This window comes from Taudactylus pleione, unplaced genomic scaffold (assembly GCF_031769625.1).
Source record: "Taudactylus pleione unplaced genomic scaffold, aTauple2 ptg000066l, whole genome shotgun sequence".
In the NCBI taxonomy this organism is placed as follows: Eukaryota; Metazoa; Chordata; class Amphibia; order Anura; family Myobatrachidae; genus Taudactylus; species Taudactylus pleione.
In genome coordinates this window covers 18,187,368-18,213,665 of record NW_028284468.1, presented here as the reverse complement: position 1 = coordinate 18,213,665, position 26,298 = coordinate 18,187,368, and the positions used below count along the sequence as shown (strand labels likewise).

General features: G+C 45.7%; 1 protein-coding gene across 9 annotated transcripts; it reads right to left on the bottom strand.

Annotated features, from left to right (window-relative positions):
• Positions 1 to 3,102: 3,102 nt before the first annotated feature.
• On the bottom strand, positions 3,103 to 26,065 carry MPG (N-methylpurine DNA glycosylase). Of its 9 annotated transcripts, none has more exons than XM_088466719.1 (5): positions 25,982 to 26,055; positions 15,994 to 16,102; positions 14,552 to 14,741; positions 12,801 to 13,005; positions 3,103 to 4,097 (listed from the first exon to the last, which is right to left on the bottom strand). In XM_088466719.1, exons 3-5 carry the CDS (start codon positions 14,738 to 14,740, stop codon positions 3,691 to 3,693), a joined length of 801 nt encoding a protein of 266 aa, XP_088322845.1. In that variant the 5' UTR covers position 14,741; positions 15,994 to 16,102; positions 25,982 to 26,055; the 3' UTR covers positions 3,103 to 3,690. The 9 variants fall into 9 exon arrangements, with proteins under 9 accessions (XP_088322845.1, XP_088322841.1, XP_088322842.1 ...); XM_088466715.1 differs by having other exon boundaries at positions 25,797 to 26,049; XM_088466716.1 differs by having other exon boundaries at positions 15,994 to 16,174; positions 25,960 to 26,036.
• Between the last annotated feature and the right edge of the window lie 233 nt (positions 26,066 to 26,298).

Below are 26,298 nucleotides of genomic sequence, written 5' to 3'. Positions count from 1 at the left end.
TTACTATCTTCATGTATTTTTCTTGTAATGTACCTTAATAAAAATATGTTGAAAAAAAAAAAAAAGAATTCACATTACCCGAGTACCCTTGAGGTTGTGTTGAAGGGTTGAGCGCCGAGTATTGAATACATTGTATTTTTCTAACATGTTCTTATATGCCAACAGGCCATCCAAATGCCCCTTATATGCAATCAGATTCCTTTATACAGTATTCCCTTATATGCCATCAAACTCTTCCACATGCCCCTTATATACCAGCAGACTAAACCCCCTAAACAGACTTCACCCCCCCCACACACATTTAGGGCCGCTTCAGAAATTTCCATGCTGGTTTTCCATCCTAATCCGTACCTGTGTACTGGCAGATTCACAGTAAAGAACTCCTGATGCATTGGCCTTTGCATAATCAGAAGAGTAAAGCAGGAGCTTCAAGAGGTAGGGAGGCCTTCCGGTGAGGGGTGGACATCTGGGCCTTGCAATTGTCACACCGCATCCCCTGCAGTTGTAGGTTTGCCACTGACTACAGCCAATCACATGTACTCTGTATTGAGCTGGGGTATCTGTAAACTACGCCTAAGTGCAGATTGGCGGTGCAGTGGAGTTGTAGGTGAGGATGCAGCCAGTCTAATGTAAGTTATTTAGAGCAGGGGTTCTCAACTCCAGTCCCACCAGGTCATGTTTTGTGGAGTTAGTTTCTTGTTTTGTTTTGGGGATGTCTGTCTAATTACTGACCCCGCAAAATAAATTGTCGGGAAAACTTGAGGGTTGAGAACCACTGATTTAAAGAAAACACCTCAAAGTGACTATAAAGATGCACTCCATGCAGGGATGTCAAATAAATACTACATCTTGTATGCAGAAACAAATGGCTGTCTAGGTACTAGTGAGCAATGAAATGGCATTTGGATTACAGAGATGGTATATTCTGCCCTACATTAGCTTTTATGATTGAACATACTCCTGTTCGTCAACCTCATTCAGTAAAACTGTTGGACAGACAACCGAGGGCCTGATTCAGCAAGGAACAAAAGTATGTGCATACACGCACGTGGCTGCTGCGAATATATGCTAATCAATGCATGCGCATGGCAACCGCAGCATAAGATGCAGACGCCCAGCACTACACAATGCCGCCCACTTCCCTTTACTCAAAGCCTGAGTAGTCCACAAGATAGCGGTAACATCGAGAATCATCTGAACCATAAGCACAATAGAGGTTGACCTGATCTCATGCAGGATTTTGGCCACTTCCTGCCGGCATCAAGTCATCTTGCTGCGTATGCCGCCACACTGACTTAATTATACATGCCCCTATAACAGCGTCCCAACGCACAGGCACACCTGTGTTCGCCCGACCATCCCCCAGTCACCACCCACAAACGGCACTTCCTGTCAATCAATATCGGAAGGGTCTGCATACACACTGCGTGTAGCCTGCATACCCTTACCCGCTTTCACTGGCTAGTTCGCCCATGCGCAGTGTGAAAACATCGGCCAGGTGCGTGTGAATTCTCATCTGCGTTCCTTGCTGAATCAGCCCCTGAGTTGATAAAGTGCATCTTCCACAATATTTCTAATGCTGCCGGTCAAGGTGGAGATTTACATTCTTCTAGTGTTTCCCTTTGAAAGGTTTCCATTGTCTCATATGCCCCACATCTTTATGTACTAATACAGATATGATGGCTGCATGATGGAAGATTTTAAATCTGGGTCACAGGTACAGTACTTGCATATGTACTGGAGCTTATATTTGCCCCAGTGAAAGGCAAGTGATCTCTCATATGTCATTACTAGCCAGTAAATCCATACTTTCCCTCAGCTGGCAATATACAAAAATAAAACATACTGCACTGTTTATGTAAGTTACAGTAGCGTTGGCTTTATACACAAATCACCTGCAGTGATGTATTAACATTATAATCATACACAGCACTACTTTCAGTGCAGCCTATTAGGGATGATTATATGTCAGACACAAAGTAGCTATATTTGCAGGCAGCCGCTAATTTACTAACTTATGCTAAAATGCTCAAAAAACACAAAACGTTACATCTGTAATAAAGAGCTCCAATGACCGTCACTCTCAATTTAATTAAAATAAAAGTGAGGATAAACTGAGCAGTATTGCAGTAGGCAAACTGTAATGTTTAGGCCAGGTACACATTAAACGATCCAGCAATCTTGCCAATGGTCAGGGCAGTTACTCTTCGCACCGGACCATGCAGATTGCCAGTACACACTAGGAGATTTAATGAAAGACAGAACAATCACTTATTTCGTCCTTAATTAATATGGACTGCACCACATGTGATATCGTGTGATTGGCCATGCAGTACAGCCAAATGATGTTGCTGATGACACGTTGGCGCACGCAATCTCGTGTACACATTAGACGAGGTGTCCGATATATAACAGTTACGTCTCAAATCGGTATATCGGATGATATATATTGCCTGTGTACCCAGCCTAACATTACCAAAGTGATTGTTCTAAAATGGTAGCAGAATGGATTAGATGTGATGTAATGTCGTTTTATGGCGTATTTTCCTCAAATGCACCTTGATATGCACAGGACATATATAGTATGTAATGTAATTGCATTTAGTCCACATGATGAATAACTGGTCTACAATTTGTGACGTCTGTAAGTAACCCTTACTGATATAACTCATAAAGGTGTATATTACATCCTCTTGTGCATTTTAACCTTACTAATGTCCCTTATTTTTATAATGAAAGCAATTTTTTCAATTGATGACTGTATTAGAGTATTGCTTTAGGGTACAGGTGGAGTCTCCTATATCCAAAATGCTTGGGACCAGGGGTATTTGGATATCGGAATATTACGCATTTTTGAATACTTGCATACCATAATGATATATCTTGGGAATGGGACCCAAATATACACACACAATGCATGTATGTGTTATATACACCTTATACACACAGCCTGCAGGTAATTTTATACAATATTTTCAATAATTTTGTGGCTCAAACAAAAGTTTTTATACATACATGAAATTCAGTTATGTTTCATATACACCCTATACACAAACCCTGAAGGTAATTTTATACTATATTTTTAATAATTTTGAGCCTTAAACAAAGTTTGTGTACATTGAAACCGGTGTTCTCCCAAGGCTGTTTTTTGCGGGTGCACCACCCGGCACATTGGGAGCCTGCAAGTGGGGACAGTGTCTGGGAGCATTATAAAAAGGACCAGATCCTACAGACTTTGCAGCTTTTTCATAATCAGACGACTGGGCCTCTAATAAGAAGAGGAGAATTAATATATAAAATGTTATATCAAGTTTAAAACATTATAAAGGTTAGGGTTTAAAACATTTTATTATTGCAAAGGCCCCCACCCGGCTACTTCTTGATGCCACCCGGCTGGAAACATTTTCTGGGAAGAACACTGATTGAACATCAAAAAGCAAAAGTTTCACTATCTCAGAATATTTGAATGTGGGAGACTCAACCTGTACTGTATTTTACAAATGTTAAACTACAGTAATTGCTCAAATTTTAGTTATGGTGTTCATTTCCTCAAGCAGTTTCCAAATATAGCCAAAATGTTTAAAACACGTATACAAAACTGAAAAAGTAATCTTTTATATTTTAATAGAAAAGCAAATTAAAATGATTACATGGAAAGTCCATAGAAAATATTTGCATAATACATATCAATTACTTATTATCAGTCTGAAAATCTGTCTTTACACCTAGGCAAGTAACACTGGCCTCTGCAGTTTTGTTCCGCACACTGACATATTTGTTGTCTTTAATATAAAAGCGCAGAGGCTTATGGGTCCACTCTCCTGCATTACCAATCCCAATTCTCGCACAAGACACAATGTCCTTCTCCAATATATTAGACCCAGCCTCTAACCAAGCACTCTTATCAGTTGCAAGATCTCGTCGGTCAAAACTCTTTTCAAAATCAAACGCTTGGCAGAGTTTTGAGGGTCCATTACAAAGTTCTTTGTCTTTCAGTGGTTTGGATTGTTCATTTCTCCTAGCATTTCTGAATTTTCTCATTGTATCAAGGCCTTCTATAGGCTCTATTGAGCGTAAAAGAACTGCAGCTCCATCTCCTGCAAACAAAAGAACTTTTTAGGTGGATTATATCTTCATGATAAATCAAGGTTAGGGCTAAATTTACTGATCTGCGTTTTGCCAAAGCTCCTGATGACTGGAGGCTTTGACCAATAGATTTAAAGGGTCAACAGAAATAAATGCTAAATCGGCTAGGTTTAGCACTTATTTTGGTTGCTGCTTTAAATCCTCCCCTTAGTATAAAATAAATAAACCTAGTTTTCTAACATCTCTACAACTTAAGGCTTCCATTCCCTTCATTAATCAGGCTGTGACTGATCCCTCTTAACTTCTATTAGGTTCACCTTACAGTTAGGTGCCCAAAATATATTCTGCAACTAATGCCATTTACAGTGTTAATATTATATTATATGCATTTATCCTCTATTTTATTGATGCCAAAACAGATTCACCGAATAAAGCAAATAGTACATTGTGAACATATAACCTCATGACAAGGTCTTCATTTTTGCCAATATACTATAAAGGAATATTGTTTAATGCATTCTATTTAATTACTTTGGAATATTTAATATATATCTATATCCTTTATAGCTTGTGTGGTGTGATACATTGCATAGTGCTAGTTTACCATTTTAATTTAATTGTCAATGAAGGTTGTATTTTAGATTTTTTTTCTAGTAGAATGTGCCCTATTTAGAGAGTACTGTTCTGTCTCTTTTCTCTGCATATACTGGTTACTCTCGGGAGCACCTCTATGTGTACTTAGGCAGCAGTGGTATTTATTGTAGAGTTATACTCTTACTATTGGTATTATAAAAGCCCTATCACATTCTAATAGTGTGGATATCAAATAAGTTTAATATAATTTAATTTATCTCCTGTACATCAACCTCATTTCCCATATCCTTGTTCCCGTTTCAGCCATATGTAAATGATGTTCCCAGAAGTGACTGTCTTCAATGCGGCTATTAAATAACGAGACTGATGCTATAATGTATGTTTAATTGGGATGCAGTCATATTGCCAGCGGACGGGATGCCAGGCGTCGGTATACAGACGCCCGAATCCCGCCGCACGGCAATATGCTGACGCCAATATCCCGAAGGTGAACAGGATACCGACATCGGCAGCTCGAACCGCTGGAATCCCGATCGTCCAGACGGGTAAGTAACTGGATCTCTCCCCAGGGGAAGAGGGGGTTAGGCTTAGCCATCCACAGGGAGGGAGATTAAAGTTAGGCAACCCCCGGGGAGGGTTAGGGACCACTGGGGGGAGGTTAGGGAGAGGCACCCCCCCCCTGGTTAGGGTTAGGTTTAGGGTGGGGGGAGGGGGGAGGGTTAGGCACCCCATAGGGAGGTTAGGCACCACCAAGGGAGAGTTAGGGGAGGGGGAGGTTAGGATACTTAACTATCGCTGTCGGGATTCTGCACCATGCGGGCTTCCACTTTCAGGATTTCAGCGCCGCCAGCATATCATACCGATTCCATTTAATTATATTAAGTACATATTAATTCTGTTCCCCTTCTATATCCACACATCACTGCATTCTTATTTTCCATTGGTAAAGCTGTGCTGTAGCTCATTTTCTGTCAGCTGTCTCAAAAGCTCCGTCATTTTCTTCTTTATCTCAGTAACTGATGCAAAGCAGGTTTCCTTGAGTACAGATTTAACTTTATGGAAAAGAAAGAAGTCACACGGTGCTAGGTCTGGTGATATGGAGCATGTTCTAGCACTGCAATCTGTTTCTCTGCCAAAAACTGCTTCAAAGAGAGAGCTGTGTGGGCTGGTGAGTTGTCCTGATGTAGGATGAAACTATTATTCCACAATTCTGGCCTCTTTCTTCTGATTTAATCCCACAAAGTTGCTACAACATTTTTGGAGTAATGTTGAGTCACTGTTGCGCCTTCTGGTACTCAATCTTCCAAAATAATACCCTTGATATCAACGAAAACAATTAACATGGCTTCTGAATTTGGATTTGCTTTGATGCGCTTTCTTCATTCTTGGTGATGATGGTATTTTCCAGTGCATGGACTCGGGCTGGCTGGTGAATTTTACCCTGGGGGGCAAGCACACAGCACCAGCCCATGAGCAGTGACTCCCTCCCCGGTGCCTAAACCTAACCCCCCCCTAGTCTTTAACCCTAACCTTTAACCATCCCACTATCCCCACTACTTACCTTTGGGATGCCGGCGGTCGGATGCCGGTGCTGGGATTCTGACAGGCGCCAGTATCCTAAGCGCTGATATGCAGATATAGCTGTCCATCAGCTGTGCAGCACAACCGACGCGATAGGTCTGTGAATGATGTAGTTCACAGACATATCGCTGGTACACACTGGCCGACGGACGCACAATATATTGGCCAGTGTGTACCCAGCATTACAGTAGTTTAGACCATCTGAAGATGGGGCTAAACTCCGAAAAGCATAACTTTTCGGATTCTACTATATAGGGGTCAGATCGTAGTCCCCATTAATAATATTTGGGACTACGATCTGTGGCACTTATTAGCACTTTGCCGGAGATTTCTGTGAAATATCCTGCATTGTGCTATTAGTACATGGCAACAATACATAAAATTATGCAGAAACAGCAGTTTCTGCATAAGTTTATGTAAAAACAGCTTGATACATAGGCTCCTTAGTCTTCCTACTTCACCTCTCCTCCTTAAGTCTCTCAGCTTCCTCTTGCCGGGGCTTCTTCATCTGTGCACCATGTCCGGCGGCTCCTCTTCATACTAGTATGCACAAAGCAGTGGCGTAAGTTTATACCAGGTGCTTGGAGGCCAGATGTTGGTTGGTGCCCCCCTATCAACAAGTCAACCCCCACAGAAAACAGAAGCATATTCCTCCCACCACCAACACCCCAACCTCAGCAGCACCCATAGTTACTTTCACCTCAATCTACCTCAATCTCAGCACCCAGAGTTACACTCATCCGCCAAACAACACCCCAGCAGCAACCAGAGACACACTCCCACCGCTTAGCACCCCAAACTCAGCAGGACCTAGAGGCACAGTTACCAGTCCTACACCCCAGCAGCACCCAGAGTTATGCTCCCACCCCTCTGACCAACACCAGCAGCACCCAGAGACACACTTACGCTCTCTACTAACACCCCAACAGCACCCAGAGTTACCCTCCCCAACTTCCAAATACCAGCAGCAGTTACATACTCCCGCCCTCCCTTACCTAACACCAGCTACACACTCACCCCTCTTACCACCATCATAGCAGTTACACTCCCACCTCTTACCAACACCCCAGCACCAGTTACACACTGCCCCTTACAACACCACAGCACCAGTTACAGCCCCCTCCCCAACACCACAACACCAGTTACACACACACATGTAACCCCCCTTTTTATCACTAAAGGATCACCAGGTTACTAACACCGTTGTTACGCCTAATGTACCCACCCTTAACCTCTCTTGGTGATGTACCTTTTCCATTGTCAGTGCCTCCACCCAAGCTTATATTATGAGGAATTATGCTATTGTGTAGGTAGGATTGCTTGGGTAAGCCTAAACTTAGTGCGGTTTCTAAAATAGGTGGTATGTATGATTCAATTGTTTTACAACTCAACTCCCAATGCATACATATCTACTATACACCTTATAATGGTATACCAACTTTCCTCCTCTCCACAGGTCCGGTCAGCTCAAGATTTCGAATGACACTCCTCCTGATAAGTAAAGTCACATACAGTACACATATATTTTCTTATTTTATCCTGCAAAGTTGCAGTTAAATTACATACATAACACTTACAGATCACACAATACAATGCATTACATACGTGTACATGAAATAATGCAATTAACAGGTATAACCTCTTATATATGCTACTATATATCACCTACTGAAAGTAGTATGTCCTAAGATGAAATGTCCAAGTTCCTATGCCTTCAGGCTGATATAAAGTTTATTAGTTGCTGTCCAGTGGTGACCTCCAGTTTGTATTATAATTAGAGTCGTATACCACTTTTTAGAAGTATCTCCTGGTCTGATGTTTCCTTCAATGCAGGTTATTACCAATAAATAGATACTACGATATCAGAGATAACTTTTAGCGCAGAGTTTGCCAAGGCAATATCATTTATAACAAAACTTGCATGTAAGCTGTCACTTTAAATACTGCATGGGTTAATATTTTACAGCCAATTCACACAGCAGAAGCCAGAGTAGGACTTGGTATGTGCAGTTTTAGTTACTTTTTATTCCAGACACAAGTTTATGTAGAGGGAGACAGTATGCATCCCTGGGTAATTAATACAAGGTACAGCTACTCTCTCTTTCAATTACTTCTGATTCCTCCTAAAGTGATGTCTTGCTGGTGTAAATACACTCCCCCGCTCCTTCCTCCACTTATATCAAGTTAACACTGGCCTGCCAATCAGCTGTCCTGCATCCTGTAATTGCACAAGTTATGTTTACTCACAGCCGATGACTGGTGCTTTCCAGGGAGATAGACGGCTTTATGACCACTTGTCAGCGTTCAGTGCCTGCCCCAGCAGGACACTAGTCTGCTTCACTGACAGGGGCTGTGTGTACACAGGCTCTCCAGCTGCTTGTGCAGAGGTGACTGCCGATAGCCTCACCTGCGCTGCTGCAGTGTCTCCCTCTCCCTCGGCTCTGTCATAGCCTGCCAACAAGCAGGCAGCCCTCCTGTCACTGGACAGTAGCCGGAACTTCCGGAGCTGCCTCCCCGCTGACGTGGCGGCTGACGCCGGGACTTCCTGCGCGGCTCCTAGCCACTTTCACTGCCAGGTCCACCTCCCGTGACGCCACCTCTCTGGCATCATCAGGTAGACAGGGTGGGTGCCGCTGTCCCACCTTCTTCCCCAGCTCCGGCTGGGCTCCATCTCCGGCTCTGCCCCCCCTGGGTCACAGGAGGGCAGGCACTGGAGGGAGGGGCCTGTAGACTGCCTCTCAGCTGCTGCGAACAGCTGTTATATATCCTCCCTCTCACCGGATCCTATTTTCCTGACAGGAACCAATTCACTCCCATCTATATTACTCAGCCCCCTTCTGCAACTATCACCAATGTCTGTGAAATGTATATTTGCAGCATGAAGCACTAAAGTCCACTGACATCATAGATATTTAACATGCACAGGGTACATACATTTCCACATATTTACATCACATCTATCCCTACAGTATATTTAACATTTACCTCATAAATGGCATTTTGCCGTAAATAGACGAATGAAAATATATACCCATTTCAATTGTATATATGAATTATCTCCGTAACCCTAACCAGGGTTACACACACTTCCCCCTCCCTAACACCAGCAGCATTCACAAACATCCCCCTTTAGCAGCGCTATTTAAAAAACAACAAACAAAATCTTCCTTACCTGATGCCGGTGACTGCTGGTGTTCCAGTCCAAACTCATCACAACAAGCAGCAATGCCAGGGAATCTCCCAGCAGAGCTCAAGGAGGCGGAGCTTCTCAGGCTCAGCCTCCAGGCATGCTGCTGCTGCTATATTGCCGGCTGCCTGTAGTAGCAGCTGAAACAGCAGCTACCCGGCAGCAATTACAATAAAAAAAAATTGCCAGAAAATGATAAGGGGGGGGGGGGCACGTGCCTTGGTGCCCCCCCAGAGGGGGACCCTAGGCTCCTAACTTCCCATAATCCATTCTGGCTTCCCCCTGTAGGGGAAGTGTGTGGGTGGGGTCGTGGGAGGGGGCGGGTCCTGCAGTTTGGAGGCGGGGCCTCGAGTGCCCCTGAGCAGGCTGCTGCTATAACAGGAGTCTGCAGCACTGAGTTGAAACGTCCAGGAGAGGAGGCGGAGCCGCGTGTGTGGCTCTTCTTTCCAGTCCTCCCCCACGGTGATGAGGTTACAGTCACTTATGCTGGCCCGTCATGTGTTTGCAGCCTAAGGCTGCAGTCAGCTGGCGGTCCCACCAGGGCTTAAATTGTGCCGGCCCGGGGGGCAGATGGCACCCTGCCCCCCGGCCCAGTTCGCCCCTGCATGGACTGGTGTTTTGTCTCAGGATCATACAAGAAGATCCATGATTCATCACAGGTAAAATTTTCTATCCAAATGTGAATCTGCTTGAATTTGTTCCAAAATGTCTGTGAAAATTTGCTTTTGATTTTCTTTCTGCTCGGCCGTGAGAAGCCTTGGAACCATCTTAGCACAAACTTTTGTCATGTTAATATTTTGCTGCAAAACGTGCCTAACAGTTTCTATGTCGATGTTTACCATTTCTGCAATCATCCGGATGCTGAGTCAACGGTCAATTCGAACAGTTTTCTCAATTTCTTCCACATTATCATTTGTGTTTGATGTGCAAGGCCTTACCGGACATTCATCATCTTCGACATCCTCACAACCGTCACTAAATCTTTTGTGACACTCAAACACACGTGCACGTGACATACAATCTGCCCCGTGAGCCTTGTTTAGCATACGGAAAGATTCAGTGGGGATTCTGTTCACTTTAACTAAACATTTAAGTTGCTCTACTTTTGAACTAAGCACAGGAAAAAAACAACTTATTCGAACGCTGTGTGACAGCAAACTATCTGTGTGAGAGGGGTGACACTTGCAAAACCATTTTAGGATAGTCAAAGGTCAATATCCTAACACTCCCTTTTAACTCACGCAGTATGGTTTCTTTTTTACAAGTACAAGGGGTGTGCAATAAGTTTCCGTATGCACAAAAAGTATTATATTTACAAACAAAGTGAACATTACATTTTTTCAAAGTATTCGCCAGAAGAGTTTGTGCAAGGTTGCATGCGCTAAAACTTTGTGAAGCGGCTGGACCAGTCTTCTACATGGTGGATGAGGTCTCATTATTTAATAGCCATACCTCGTAGAACAACATACTAACTTTACCAAGATCTCATAGGGCAGGATAATTTGCTATTGTATATTTGATTGGCTACAGACAACAATGTGTAGCTGTGTTGAATTCAGCTGAATGGGTATGTAATGCCGGCTGTTGTGGATGCCTTCTGACAGAATACCGACAGCGGCATTCCGATGGTTGGTATCCTGACAGGGGTCTCCCCCCTTCCCCTCCCTTTTTGTAGCTTAACCCTAACTCTCTCCACCACGCACACCTAAACCTAACCCCCCCCCCCCCCCTTAGTGCCTAACCCTAACCCCCCCAAACCTAACCCGGCTATGCTTCCTAAACCTAACCCTCCCCCACCGCGGCTAACGCTAAGGGCGCCCCGGACTTACCTCGTTCGGGCTGGTGTGCCGGCGTCGGGTGTAAGATAGGCGTCGGTATTTTGACGCCAATCTTAAATCCCTTGCCAGAATTCCCGTCTGTATTGAGACCGGCGGCCGCAAGTCTCATAACTACATCCCGCTAAAAGAACTGTTGTAGTTATGCATAAAAGCTTTGATTGTGGGGAAAGAATGTTTCCCTGTACGCAGCAGAGATCCATTGTGTAACTGACGCACTGTAGCCAGGCTATCTGACTCTGAAAGCAGCAGAAAGCAATAGCTTTCACTTACCCGAGTAGCAAATGTAAATACAGATGTGTCCACATACATCTAGCTTCCCTGCACGTTAAATAGCCCTTCTAGTTGTGCCATGCTGCAACTTGGTAGCCACAAGCGTCTTTTCCCCCTAAAATGCGTCTTATTTTCGAAGGCAATGCGAATAGGATGCACAAGCAGCTTCTGCTGATTTAAATGATATGTGGCATGCCTATATTCTGTGTTCAACTGCGGCTGTATTTGCTGACACTGTAACGTATCATTTTGCATGCAGATAAAACCGCAGTTACACACACAGACATGCTGCATATCATTTTAATCAGCAGAAGCTGCTTGTGCATCCTATTCATGTCGCTTTGCGAATAAGACACATTTTAAGGGGAAATGGCACATGGTACGCACACGTTATGTGTAAAGCGACTTGTAGCACACGGAGGATTGATACATGTGGACACATCTGTCAAATTCTATCAATGTATGGACACTTATGTAAATAGATTTGTGAATGTTTCAAGGTGTCTTTTGCCAATTGATCAATGTAAATGCAAAGTTTCAAGGCACTTCCTTGTGGCCGAGAGTAATTTGTGGCTAATTGAATTGACCCCTTATGGTCTATGTTAAAATATACACATTTAACAAGGTAACATAAATCAAAAGTATTATTTCATATTATTATTTTCCAGCAACCAAAGAGAATTTCCCAATATGAAATATATAATGAAAAACACATTTTCTAGTTATTTCTTGCTCTCTTGTGACTCCAAAATGTCAGCTAATCCTAATGAAATCAGTCATGGTAGAGAATGTGTTATCTTAAAATAACTACTATATAGGCCTGCCTCATTGATGACTACTATATAGCCCTGTCTCATTGATGACTACTATATAGCCCTGTCTCATTGATGACTACTATATAGCCCTGTCTCATTGATGACTACTATATAGCCCTGTCTCATTGATGACTACTATATAGCCCTGTCTCATTGATGACTACTATATAGCCCTGTCTCATTGATGACTACTATATAGGCCTGAGTGTGCTGTCATCTTCAGACTGCACTAACAGACCGACATGAAGCCATGTTGCTACTTGATCCAAAAGATAAACATCTGGATTTTGTCCAAGTAGGCCACCTGTGTGTCTGGCCAATATAACCATGATCTCGCTAATCAACTGTAAGGTGAAAAGGCAAGATTAGTCTAAAGTTTTCGTTTAAATTTCCTACCATATTATAAAAGCCAAAAGACAACTGACTTACCCTGGCTGGAAACATTCATACAGAAGTATACACCATAAATCTGATAAACGTATATGGTTCCAGGCTTCATGAACATTGCTGCATTTCTTTCTGTCTGTTTTCCTCCTCTTGAATGTGAGGCTTCATCTTCCCCTCCTAAATAAGACTCTGTCTCCACAATCCTACCACGAATTTCTGTCCCGTCTGGAAGCCTACGAACTAAAATCTGAGAGACTCTGCACAATCAAGATGATAGCTCTAGATACAAGTATCAGAAAAACAAGTATCAGTTAGATCCCTAACCATTTTACCAGTATTTGTTAAGAAAAGCAAAAAAAAAAAATAAACAAATTATATATAAATATATACTCTTTTTACTCCAGAGAGCAGTTATGACATATAGTACATATAAACCACTAGGATTGTCTGGATGTGTGACATACTATATCAATTTCATGAGAGAACAGTACTCATGCAAACATGATCACTGAATGTATATATTGCATGCATAACATTACCATTTTGGAACGGGACAAACCAGGCTGCTCTCCCAATTATACACACCTTATCCGTCCATACCAGACAATTTCAGGTAATGCCCATTTTGGGATAACATTATTGCACAACTGAAAATATATTTTTTTCTGTTTTCTTGGAACTTTCTTCATACTAGGTTTTTGATTAACAGACAACATGACTGTAATTATAATAAATACAGCTAACTATAATGGAAATCAATTAAAACTTCCAAGAACCCTTCCTTGGTAATAGTCTCTAAGGTGGGGTCACATGGGAGCTTATATCACTGTTCCATCTCTCAGTCGCTCCCCTGGTGATGTGCATAGTGAGGGTGGAACACTCCTCCCATCGCACATCGGAACGATTATGCTCAGAAAACCTGGCATGCAGTTTTTCAAGCTAGAAAAGCCCATGCATTCAAATCAATAATCTTAAATTTAATGTCCAACTATGGCCAAAATCAATGTATCACTCATTTAATTGCTATTGTTATTATTATTAGTTCTCATCTATATTGCAGCTAATAATCCCATAGGATAGCATTACTCTTCTATTAGTGATCATTGTTCCGAGTGAAGATCAGGCAACATCACAGAGTGGCACTCACTGTGCCCACTTTCTTTGTGGGGCTCAATGATCCCTAATACCAGAGGTGATAATGCTGTGTTTATATGCTGCACTCACATTTCACCTGGTGTTCATTCAACATTCACACTAAATAGTTGTGTGTACTACTGATGTATTCTTCATAGTGCTCAATAAATCCTACAGTATGTGCGATAATGGTTAAGCCGCAAGCACCAGTTAAGCACAGTTCAAACTTAAGGTACTACGGGCACATGAAAGATGCTTGTGTGTATAAAAATCAACTTGTTCTTAAGTATGCAGGTAGATTCAGGATACAGCAGCCCAAACACATATCTGCTAATCTAAGGGAGGTCTTTTATGTAAGCCTTCCCATATTTACTATATATACCATATATAGCATACTACTATCCTCTTTGGATAGGGACCCCCGATTAGTACTGAGCTCCACATTCAACATTTATATGTTGGTTTTTAAATATTTATTTACAGTAACAAACTAGTAAAGATGACCATATAGCTATACAAGTGTTTCTAAATAGGGAGTATGATGATTATATTGCAGGTATAATCACAATCAACAGATAAGGAATCAAAGTGTGGAATTTATAATGTAGCAGAGAGGAATGAAAGACAACATATACTCATTTTACAAACAAATTAATTACCTGTCCCAAAAAAGATTTTGCCAGCTCAATGCAGGACTTATTATAAAAGTCAGACAAGAGACGAGTCATTTTGTCCTTGAAGTATTTGCTAGTGGCAGAATCCTTCTCTTGATCAATTAAAGCGCCATCCATCTCTTTACCGTTGTCACCATCTAATAATGTTTGTACACGTCTTCGTTTTCTAGGCATTCTGGCAGAGAAGGTAACGTCATGTGAGACAGAAAGTGGCAGTTACAGCAGTAACCACAAGCCAAGGACAGAGTGAGCAAAACACAGGATTTGAAACTGGCAGATGCACAATGTGGGTTTGTCATTATACTCTGCCCATATTCGCCAAACAACAGTTATTGATTAGTGATGGCAAGATGCAGCCAAACCAAGCAATTTGTTATAATCAGGTCAAGATCTCTTCATTACCTACTGACTGAGCCTAACCGAATATAAATCCATTAGAGCACCTTTAACAAAAACAAAACATACATCTGCACCAGGAGGTGCAATTATTAAAGACACCCCGAAAGCAGCCCATTGGGAAGTGTAACCAGAACTTGCAGTCAGCAGTATAAATATCACAGTAGTTCAAACATTTAACAAAACTAAGTTTTGCTATGTTCTGAGAAGAAAAATGTCGGAAATATGTTTGGGCATATGTGTGTCCATACCCTAAGGATATTGGGGCATCACCTCCTGTTATACTTCAGTGTAAAAGGATCCTTGCCAGATCACACAGCCACTGAAAGCATGTTCCTATTCATTAAGTGTTGATATTACAGAATATAATCTAAAGGTGCCTACACACTAGACGATATTTTGCAAGGTTCGCCCGATTTCAACACATCGGAACGACAAATCGTGTAAAATGTCAAATCGTGTGTCCACTCACGATAACGATGCGCGTACCCGTGGGTCGTCAATCGTATCTTCAGATCTTGCCTACAGCAGGCAAGATCTGCCAATCTAGTACACGATGCACTGGAAATCATTAAGGACGCACGATAGATCGTTGGTCAGATTGGACACTTTTAGACCCCCATATCATGTCCTGGAGTACCGGGGAGCTGCCATGGAGTGCTTAAGGGAAATCGATCACGATATCGCATCGTGATCACATTGTCTAGTGGGTATGCAGTCGGGAAGCTGGCGGACCTAATGCCGACAGCCGGCTTCCCGACTGCTTTATCCCGGCGAGGGTTAAATGACAGGCATCTAAATCTAGACGCCTGTCATTTTACCGACGCCGGGTGCCGCTGTGGACAGCCGAGCGGGGGGGATTAGGTTTAGGGCTCCAGGGGGGAATTTGGGGTTAGGCACCCCCCCGGGTGGTTAGGGTCAGGCTAGGGAAGGGGAGGGGGTTAAGCACCCTAAAGGAAGGGGGGGGGGGGGGTTAGGTTTAGGCACCCTAAAGGAGAGTTGGGGTTAGAAATAGGTTAGTCTATACTTACCTTCAATGATCGGGATTTCCTCCTCTGCCGGCCTCCGGATGTCGGGATTCCAACCGTCGGAGAGGGGTCCGGCGTTAAATCATACCGCTTCCGTCTAGTGTGTACCCACCTTAAGTCAGGAGTTAATTATAATGATTAACCATCATGCAGATGAGGTCTGCATTTAGACAGATTTACTTTCCTGCAAAACAACAAGCATTCTATATTGTCATGTGAAGAGAATTATGATCTTTTTCGACACAGCTACAAGTAAAACCAAAGTTTGTAACTGTATAACTGTCAAGAATCAAAACAAAAATTAGCTTTAAATTGGAACTATGCCCCAAACTCCACATAAGATGAATCTAGTTTTATTTTATTTTTTGCATTTTTATGAATATTGTTTCTACTTAAAATGTATTCTACACATGCTGCTTTGGAATTGTTCATATGACAATATTTTTTTTGTTATAACTGGCTTTGCACTAGTGCTACGCTGTGTCTTTTCCATTGGCTGTCCTATTGCATAGGTTTTATGTACAGCTGCATTAAGTGCACATATCCAACTTCATTTATCATTTTTAGTAGTAGCGCTGCTTTTTATTCTTTTTGAAAGTGAAAAATGGAAACATTACATCAATATCAGTTCAAGCAGTCTTTCTGCCCCACACAGGTGACGGTGCAAAGACACCAGGGCCAAAATTTAGTAAAGGTCGCTATTATGATTTTCATGCATTTGGCCGATTATCGGTAAACTGGGCATTTGTCTGCATCGTACAGCACATGCGTCAAGGTACATTACCGTAGTCACTCGCAATGTGTTCATCAGGGAGCGTTTGGGGAAGGTAACGGGGAGTGGCACAGCCTGCATCTGCGATCCAGTACACAGATAACAAGGCTCCAGCATCTCAGTAAACTCATCTATTCTGCGTGACCCTAGGGCTAAATCTAAAGGATCGATTATCAAAGGATCTGCAATCAATGCTGCGTCTGTGGACACAGTTTGGATTTTCAAAGCTAGCGGTAGGTGTCTAAATACATATCCTGGCAACTGAGACATTTGCATATTTTCAACATCTGCAGCAGCGATGGCTTTAACAACATCTCTGAATCAGGCCCATAATTAAAGCATTCATAGATTAAATTATATTCCACCAAAATACTCCCTCTGAGGTACTTTTTGTGTATTTGGGGCAGTTTTCTAAAGCAGGGCTCGTCAAATTTTTGTAAAATCTAGGAGTCATCTTAAAAGTTTAGGAGCCAGACCATCGTCCATTACCAAAATTATGAAAGCTTGTATAGACCACCACACATGCCCTTTCAGTGCCCCTCAACCTAGTAGTAAGCCCCCTGTAATAGTGCCCCCAGTAGTAAGCCCCTTGTAATAGTGCCCACAGTAGTAAGCCACTGTAAGTGGTCCCAGTAGTAAGCCCCTTGAAATAATGCCCCCTGTATTAGTGCCCCCAGCAAGCCCCCTCTAATAATGCCCGCAGTAGTAAGCCCCCTCTAATAATGCCCCCTGTAATAGTGCCCCCCAGTAGTAAGCCCCTTGTAATAGTGCCCCCAGTAGTAAGCCCCCTGCAATAGTACCCCCAGTACTAAGCCCAGTCTAATAGTGCCCCCAGTACTAAGCCCCCTTTAAGTGCCACGCAGACATTAGAAAAAAAAAAACAGAATACTTACCTTAGACCAGGATCCTGCGTCCGCTGCCATCTGCCACTCTTCTGACGTGCCCGTGGGTGGAGCCGGACGCTAGACCTCAGGAGTGAGCTCCGGCCGCTGCTCCTCGTTACTATGGGAGAGACCTGGCTTGGAAATCCCGGTCGCCAGGTCTAAAATCTTAGCCGCCATGGCGACCTGGCGCCCGGGATTTGTCAAGCCCTGTTCTCAAGGTCAGGGTTTTAAAAATAACATGGTTGGTTTTGGCCAATAGGAATGCAACTTTTGTTTTGACGTAGATTTTTCCGGCGATTTCAGATCAAAATTCACTAACTTTAATACACAAATATCGACCAATAGTAATGAGCTATTTGGCCACACAAAATCGACATTGATGGTAGTTTTTTATCGATTTTTAAATCTACCAAAAACCGACCTTTAGTAAATTTTGCCCCAGATACTGCTGGTCTATTTCTTCAAATGCAATATGTAAATCTAAAGGAAGTTTATGCTTTGTAGTATGAATAACCTGCATATGGCATATTAGTAGAGCTACAGTACTGAGGGAAAGTTCCCTAATGAGATCCATTAGCAATATCCCTGTATTCTAATGACCTAGGGCCTGATTCACTACGGATCGCTATTCTGCTTATACGCACGCAACGCATTTGCTAATATCATCGGTGATATGTAAATAATATGAGATATGGTAAGAACTTACCCTTGTTATCTCTATTTCTACGAAGTCCATAGGGTTCCACAGGATACCTTGGGGTATAGGTGTGACGTCAGTCGCAGGGCACCAAAGAGTTAAGCTTTCAGCCTCCCAGGATGCACTGGGTCCCCCTCCTATACCCCGCCCCCGAGCCAAGGCACCTCAGTTAGTTACCAAGCCATAGGCCGGAGGAGGAGAAGGAAGAGAGAGAACAAAGATCTGGACACATACAAGAATCACATTCTCACCAGAGGGAGACGGAAAACCGGTGACCAGAGCAAAGCCCATCTGCAGCACAGGTGCGACAGGGCGGGAGTCCTGTGGAACCCTATGGACTTCGTAGAAATAGAGATAACAAGGGTAAGTTCTTACCATATCTCATATTTTCTACTTCAGGGTCCATAGGGTATCCACAGGATACCTTGGGGATGTCCCAAAGCAGTATCCTTTAAGGGTGGGGACGCTCCTGTGCTGAAAGCAGAATCCGCCGCCCGAAGGAAGCATCTTGAGAGGCGAAGGTGTCAAACCTGTAATACCTCACGAAGGTATGGACAGAGGACCACGTAGCAGCCTTGCAGATCTGGACTGCAGAGGCACCACGTCGAGCTGCCCACGAAGGACCCACAGACCTAGTGGAATGAGCCTTCAGAGAAGGAGGAACCGGTAGGCGTTCATGAAGATAAGCTTCAGAAATAGCCATACGGATCCAGGCTGCCAAAGTTTGCTTTGAAGCAGGCCAACCCTTCTTACAGAAGCCATAGAGGACAAACAAAGCGTCCGACTTCCTAAACGAAGAAGTGCGGTCAACATAAGTCCTTAAGGCCCGCACAACATCCAAAGAGACCTCACCCACGGAAAGACCCGGTGAGTTAAAGGCCGGAACCACGATTTCCTCGTTAACATGAAACTGGGAAACGACTTTGGGAAGAAACTCGGGCCGAGTGCGGAGCACTGCCCTGTTCCCATGAAAAACCAAGAAAGGGGGTCTACAAGAAAGAGCCCCTAACTCAGAAACACGTCTGGCCGAAGCAATAGCCAGAAGGAAAACAGTCTTAGCTGTTAGCCATTTAAGATCCACTGAGCCCAGTGGTTCAAACGGCGGTCCCTGGAGAGCCCTCAGGACCACAGCCAAATCCCAAGGCGCCACAGGTGGAACAAAGGGCGGCTGAATGCGGACAACACCTTGCATAAAGGTGCGCACATCCGGGATTGTAGCAATCCTACGGTGAAGCCAGACAGATAGGGCCGAAACCTGTACCTTCAAAGAAGCCAGGCGAAGCCCATGATCTAGTCCCGCTTGCAGGAAGGCGAGAATCCGAGACAGACGAAACTCCCGCGGTGCATAACCTCTCGGTCGACACCACTGGAAGAACGTATGCCACACGCGATGGTATATCCTCGCGGAAGACGGTTTCCGAGCTCGCAACATGGTACGCACCACAGAGCTGGAAAACCCCCGGGACCTCAGCATGGCCGTCTCAACAGCCACGCCGTCAAAGACAGCCGAGTCAGGTCCGGGTGACGACAAGGACCCTGAGACAAGAGGTCTGGTCGTAGCGGCAACCGCAGAGGACTGTCCACGGACAGACCCTGAAGGTCTGAGAACCAGTGCCGTCTGGGCCACGCGGGAGCTATCAACAGGAGCGTCCCTCCTTCCTGTTTGAATTTCCGGATTACCCGTGGCAGAAGGGAGACCGGAGGGAACAGATATGCGAACCGGAACGTCCACCGGACGGACAGAGCATCCACCAGAGACGCCCCTTCGTCTCTTGTGCGAGACCCGTACACTGGCAACTTGTTGTTGTGCCGGGACGGCATGAGGTCGATCTCTGGAAGACCCCATCTGTCCACCAGTAGTTGAAAAACGTCCGGGTGCAGGGACCATTCCCCCGGATGAACGTCCTGGCGACTTAGAAAGTCCGCCTCCCAATTGAGCACTCCCGGGATGAAGACCGCTGATATGGCCGGAAGATTGCGCTCCACCCAAACCAGGATCCGAGACACATCTACGAGAGCCGCCCGGCTTCGAGTTCCTCCTTGCCTGTTTATGTAGGCCACGGTGGTAGCGTTGTCCGACTGGACCTGTACCGGGTGACCCTGGAGAAACCGATGTGCCTGCTGGAGAGCATTGAAGACCGCACGGAGTTCCAAGATATTGATTGGAAGCTCCGCTTCTGTCGGAGCCCACCTGCCCTGGAACAGATGTGGACCCGAAACTGCTCCCCAGCCCCGAAGACTGGCGTCCGTTGTCAACAGGACCCAATTTGGAATCCAGAACGGACGTCCCTCGCTGAGGTGGGTCGTCTGTAACCACCAAGCAAGGGACAGGCGAACCTCCGGGGTGAACACAATCGTCTGGGACTTCAGAGACTGAGGCAGCCCGTTCCACTTTGACAGGATCAGGTGCTGCAGAGGTCTGGAGTGAAACTGGGCATATTCCACCATGTCGAACACAGACACCATGGAGCCCAGTAACCTCATCGCCGAGTGTAGAGACACCTGGCGGCTGTGCAGACAACTGCGCACCCTTGACTGTAAAGCAGAGATCTTTTCCTCCGTCACGAAGATCTTTTGCTGTCCAGAGTCCAATAAGGCTCCAAGATGCAGAATCCTCCGAGACGGGATTAGAGTGGACTTCTGCCAGTTGATTAACCAGCCGTGCCGTTACAGCAGGGCAATGGTCAGGTCTAAGTGGCGTAACAGGAGCTCTGGAGATCCCGCCACCAATAACAGGTCGTCCAAGTACGGCAACATGCGGACTCCCTGCAGCCGCAGAGAAGCCGCCATGACCGCCATCACCTTGGCCAAAAGGTAACGCCCGAAACTGGAAGTGGTCGCTGCGGATTGCAAACCTGAGGAACTGTTGATGGCGCAAAAGAATAGGGACATGCAGGTAAGCGTCCTGTATGTCCAATGACACCATGTAGTCCCCCGGTTCCAGCGCCAGAATGATGGACCGTAGGGTCTCCATCCGAAACTTCGGTACCCGCAAAGACCTGTTGAGTGCTTTGAGGTTGAGAATCGGACGATACGACCCATTGGGTTTCTCTACCAAAAAAAGATTTGAATAGAAACCCTGGCCCCTCTGGGAGAATGGAACAGGCACTATAACTCCAGCCTGGAGCATAGTGTGCAATACCTTCCGCAGCTCCGTAGCCTTGTTCCGGTGCAGCAGGCGGCCTCCCACCCTGGGATCCCCCAAAGGAAGGCCCGGACCGTCAGGCCGCAGGCTTGTCATCTGGCTTGGGGGCCGGACGTCTGGTACTCCATGCCTACTTCCGGGGCTTGACCGATTTCCTAGGGCCAGCCTGACGAGGAAACGACTGTGGTTTGGGCCTGCCCTGGGCCCTAGATGACCGAAAGGACGATGGTCCAGAACCAGAAGGAGCAGCAGCCGACGGGAGACAAGCCGATTTGGCTGCCGCCAGCGTGGCCACAATCTTATCCAGATCCGGACCGAAGAGAACTTCTCCGGTAAACGGCAAGGCTTCCAGACCCTTCTTGGAATCTGCGTCCGCCTTCCAGGATCGCAGCCACAAGGTGCGACGAGCAGCTACCGCTGCTGAAGAAATTCTAGACACCAGAGTACTAATGTCTAGAGCCGCCTCGTTGATGCAAGTGGCCGAATCACGGAGATTGCCAATCAACTCCGCCTGTTCGGCCGGACAGTCGGAATCAAAAGAAGCCTCTAATGAATCCGCCCAGCGCTCCATCGCTCTGGCAACCCAGCAAATGGCCATAGCCGGCCGTGCTGCCCCCCCCGCAAGGGAATAAGCGGACTTCAGGCAGATTTCCACCTTGCGGTCCGTAGCATCCTTAAGGGAGGACATGGATGGCATCGGCAATGTGGCACTACGGACAAGACGGGTCACATGAGAATCCACCTGTGGAGGGGATTCCCACTTAGCAAAATAATTATCCGCGAACGGATAAGCCACCGCCAGACGTCTCTGCGGCTGGTATCTTTTGCCAGGTTGTTTCCACGCCTCCTCTAAATGGTCCACCAACTGACCCGAAAGAGGAAAGACTGTGGCATCGCCCTTCACATCTTTGAAAAAGGCATATTTAGACTTAGCCGCTGGGGGAACTTCGTCCTCAATCACCAAGGCTGTGCGGACCGCCCGAATAAGTCCAGAAATATATACTTTGGACTTAGCATCAGCGTTCTTAGTATGGAGAGGTTCCTGATCGTAAGGATCCAGAATCTCCCCATCATCAGACGTCCCTTCGTCATCCTCATAAGGAGCGGACAGAGACCCCACCGGCCGTTTATGAGGCCGCATCATAGACTCCCCTTGCAACACATCCGACAAGTGCTGTACAGAACTCGTCAGGGAGTTAACCCACGCTGGCTCCTGAGAAACCGGGAGCGGGGAAATAGGGAGACTGTGGGGTACCACCAATTGTCGTGGGAACCCCTGCAAGGGTGACGACACCACAGACTGCTGGGACAAACCCATCGGAGTAAACGCGGGCTGCGGAGCTAACTGGCCCACTAAAGCTGTTAGCGCCTGAGCGAAACAAGCCCAGGGCGGCTCCTGTACCGGTGCTGTAACCGTAAGAGGCCGCGCCATGGACAAACACTGCCGGCAAAGGCCCTCCGCGCTACCCTCCCCCTCCGCTAACGGTACTTTGCACGTGGTACACTGTAGCCGGAGGGGAAAATCACTTTCAGACATGATGGCACCACGTATGTGACCCCTCTCACCAATTATGTATTAAATAGGCGAGAGACCACCCTGCAGCACCGCACCGCAAGGGCTTAGCAGAAAGAACAGGGACAGTAATAAAGCTGACAGTTTTGAGAAGATAAAGTTACAGGCAGCAGCGCTAGCACAGTCACATACAATGCAGAGAAATAACAATTCCTGCACTAACAGCGCTGATCACTCAACTACACAGACACAGGGCCTGGTAGGACACAGCGCTGCATACACAGACCTGAGCCACAGCGGAGGAGAGGTATGCGGGGGGACCCAGACCACGATGCTTCCTTCCAGGCTTCCAGCAGCGTTCACCATGCGTTGCAGAGAAGATGGCCGCCGAGGAGCAGAGAGAAGCTGGCCTGGGGGAGGAGCGCTGACACAGGACCAGTCAGCACAGTGCAGAAAGGGCTGTGTGCAGCGGGGGAGGCGCCGGCTGTGAGACAGGGAAGGCGCGCTCCCCTGGCATGCATTTAACCCCTGGGACGCCGCAGCGCTACCGCTCTGCTGCGGTCCGCTGTCCCAAGGGGTAGTGGAAGCGCAGGTTGGTCGCCTGGCCCCACGCTGCAGCCAGTCCCCAGGGAGCCCCCTGCCTGGGGACTTAGGACCATGTGATCAGCGGGGACCCACCGCGGGACCCCGCTGCTTACCTCTGTCCCCCTTGAATCCGGCCATGGTCCGGAACATCTGGGGTCACCGCTAGCTGTGACCCCAGATGCCCACCAGCATCCCCGGATCAGTACCGGCGTTCTGGTACCGGCGGGGTGTAGGGAAGACAGCATGGACGTCAGGACTGACTGTCCATGCTGTTCCTCCAGATGTGCAGCCCCAGCTGCATGAAGAAAAAGCTTCAGGGGCTCTTCTAGCCCCCACTCCAACAGGTGCACCCGACTCCGGCCGGGCACCAAACTAAACTGAGGTGCCTTGGCTCGGGGGCGGAGTATAGGAGGGGGACCCAGTGTATCCTGGGAGGCTGAAAGCTTAACTCTTTGGTGCCCTGCGACTGACGTCACACCTATACCCCAAGGTATCCTGTGGATACCCTATGGACCCTGAAGTAGAAAATTGCATTCGCATTGAGATCGCAGCCTAACATAAGGATGCCCACTTCCCCTCACTTACATCCATATACTTTGGTAACACAGCGAAAATAATCAGTGACATCGGACCCATACGCAGTTAAGTCAGATCAGAACTCATTCAGGAATTGCTTACTTCAGCGCACGCTATGAGGCTTCAGGCTACGTATGGTATCGCAATGGATAATTTATGCACGCCCCTGCAATGCCATCCCAGCACATTAGCACGCCTGCGTTTGCCCAACCACCACCCCCCCCCCCCCACCCACAAACAGCACTTCCTGTCAATTATTCTACGACAGGTTTGCATGCGCAGTACGTAACAATCGGCTGATTGCGTGCGTATAAGCAACTGTAATCCTTACCGATTCAGGTCCCAAATCAGTTATTACTGGCCTGTTACCAGTAGTAAAAGAAAAAACCCTTTCGTGTGTAGCCTAGTTTATTTCCCTAACCACAGGCCAAATCTGTAGTGTAAATTAAAGAAGCTGCATGAATTCCATGAAAGTAAATACGTTTAGGATCTTAAAATATGCACATATGGCTCATAAAATAAACACTTATTTTAATAAACAAACTTAAATCACATCTAGAATGCAATATATATATATATATACACACACACACACACAGACCCTCCAACATGACCCCTTCCATTAGGTACAAAATGCTCTGCTCCTGGACTTCCCTCTTAATGTATAATTGCATCCACCTGTGCCAAAACACCTGTCTCATCAATTACCTAGTTCAACACAGGTGACTGCAATCATACATTAGGTGGGAAGTCCAGGAGCAGAGTGTGTTGTATCAGATGGAAGGGGTCATGTTGGAGGGTAAGATAGAGATATATATATATATATATATATACACACATACATACACACAGAAATGAAGGACCGGCACTCTAGAGAAACTACAACTAGCCCCAGCGCTTATCCAATGATTGATACAGAGACAATACAAAAAGCGGGGATAGCACTCGGAGTCTCCAATAAATGAACAATCCAATGCACAAATAGTAGGGCTACTATTTGTGCATTTGATTGTTGATTTATTGGAGACTCTGAGTGCCATCCCCGCTTTTTGTATTGTCTCTGTGTATATAGATAGATATGCAGACCCTCCAACATGACACCTTCCATCCAGTACAAATTGCTCTGCTCCTGGACTTCCTTCTTAATTGATGATTGCAATCACCTGTGCTGATACACCTGTCTCATCTATTACCTGGTTCAACACAGGTGTCTGCGATCATTAATTAGGTGGGAAGTCCAGGAAAGCACATAACATATATCCCACGATCAGTTCCACAAAGCTTCCAAGCGTGCAAAGTCACTATACAAACTGCTTGAAAAAAGGGAAACACTTCCCAAACAGTGATCAGGGTAAGCAACCCAATGCCCACGCATTGTATATTAGTCTGACGGTTACATCAGAATTGCGACAGGCTTATAGCTGTAAATTACCTACAAGTTAAAAAAACACATTGTACATTTCCATGTGCCCAGTGCTCACTTCTTATACCAGCAGCCCAGCACCCAGGGCACAGCTGATACTACAGCCAGACTTGTGACATGGGAATACAATACATTGTGATGGCCTTTTGTGCCAGAGCTTATGGAGCGTCAGATAGAGGGATACCTGCATTACGTTACATTAATAACCCACCTCTACTTAGCGTTATTATATTAAGCAAAACGTGTCACTTATACACATCGAATTAACAGATGGCCAGAGAGTACGGCGTAAGTTGTGACCCATCAGTGCCCATAGAGACAGAGTGCAGACTATCATGTAGCCACATGCGGAGAGTATACGTTTCCCTGCGCACCCTCTACTTCTGCTGCTCTTACACGCGTTATCATCCACAGCCCACAGGACAGCGCCGGAGTAGGAGCCCGGAAGGGGATAAGGTGGGAGCGCCCACTTACACCAGGGATGACAGCAAGCATACACTGTACTCCCCTATGTATGCCACACTAATGGATTCGTCCACAGGAGAGGGTTACATGGACACTACACAGTATGTATTGTAGTGTTGCAGGTTCCTCTTCTTTTTTTTATTTAGCAATATGCTATGCTGCTGCTGTTTTATTTGCTCAGGCATCAGATAAACTTAGGCAATGTAATTAGTACACTTTAAAAACAATCTCTGCATATAAACTACATA

What these genes read in the sequence shown, in the direction of transcription:
- MPG (XM_088466720.1), bottom strand. Translation starts at nt 14,740, where the DNA reads ATGCCTAGAAAACGAAGACGTGTACAAACATTATTAGATGGTGACAAC. An exon ending in CAAAATCTTTTTTGGGACAG is followed by an intron (nt 13,006 to 14,551) that starts GTAATTAATTTG and finishes AGAGTCTCTCAG; the next exon opens with ATTTTAGTTCGTAGGCTTCC. An exon ending in TATGAATGTTTCCAGCCAGG is followed by an intron (nt 4,098 to 12,800) that starts GTAAGTCAGTTG and finishes TTTTGTTTGCAG; the next exon opens with GAGATGGAGCTGCAGTTCTT.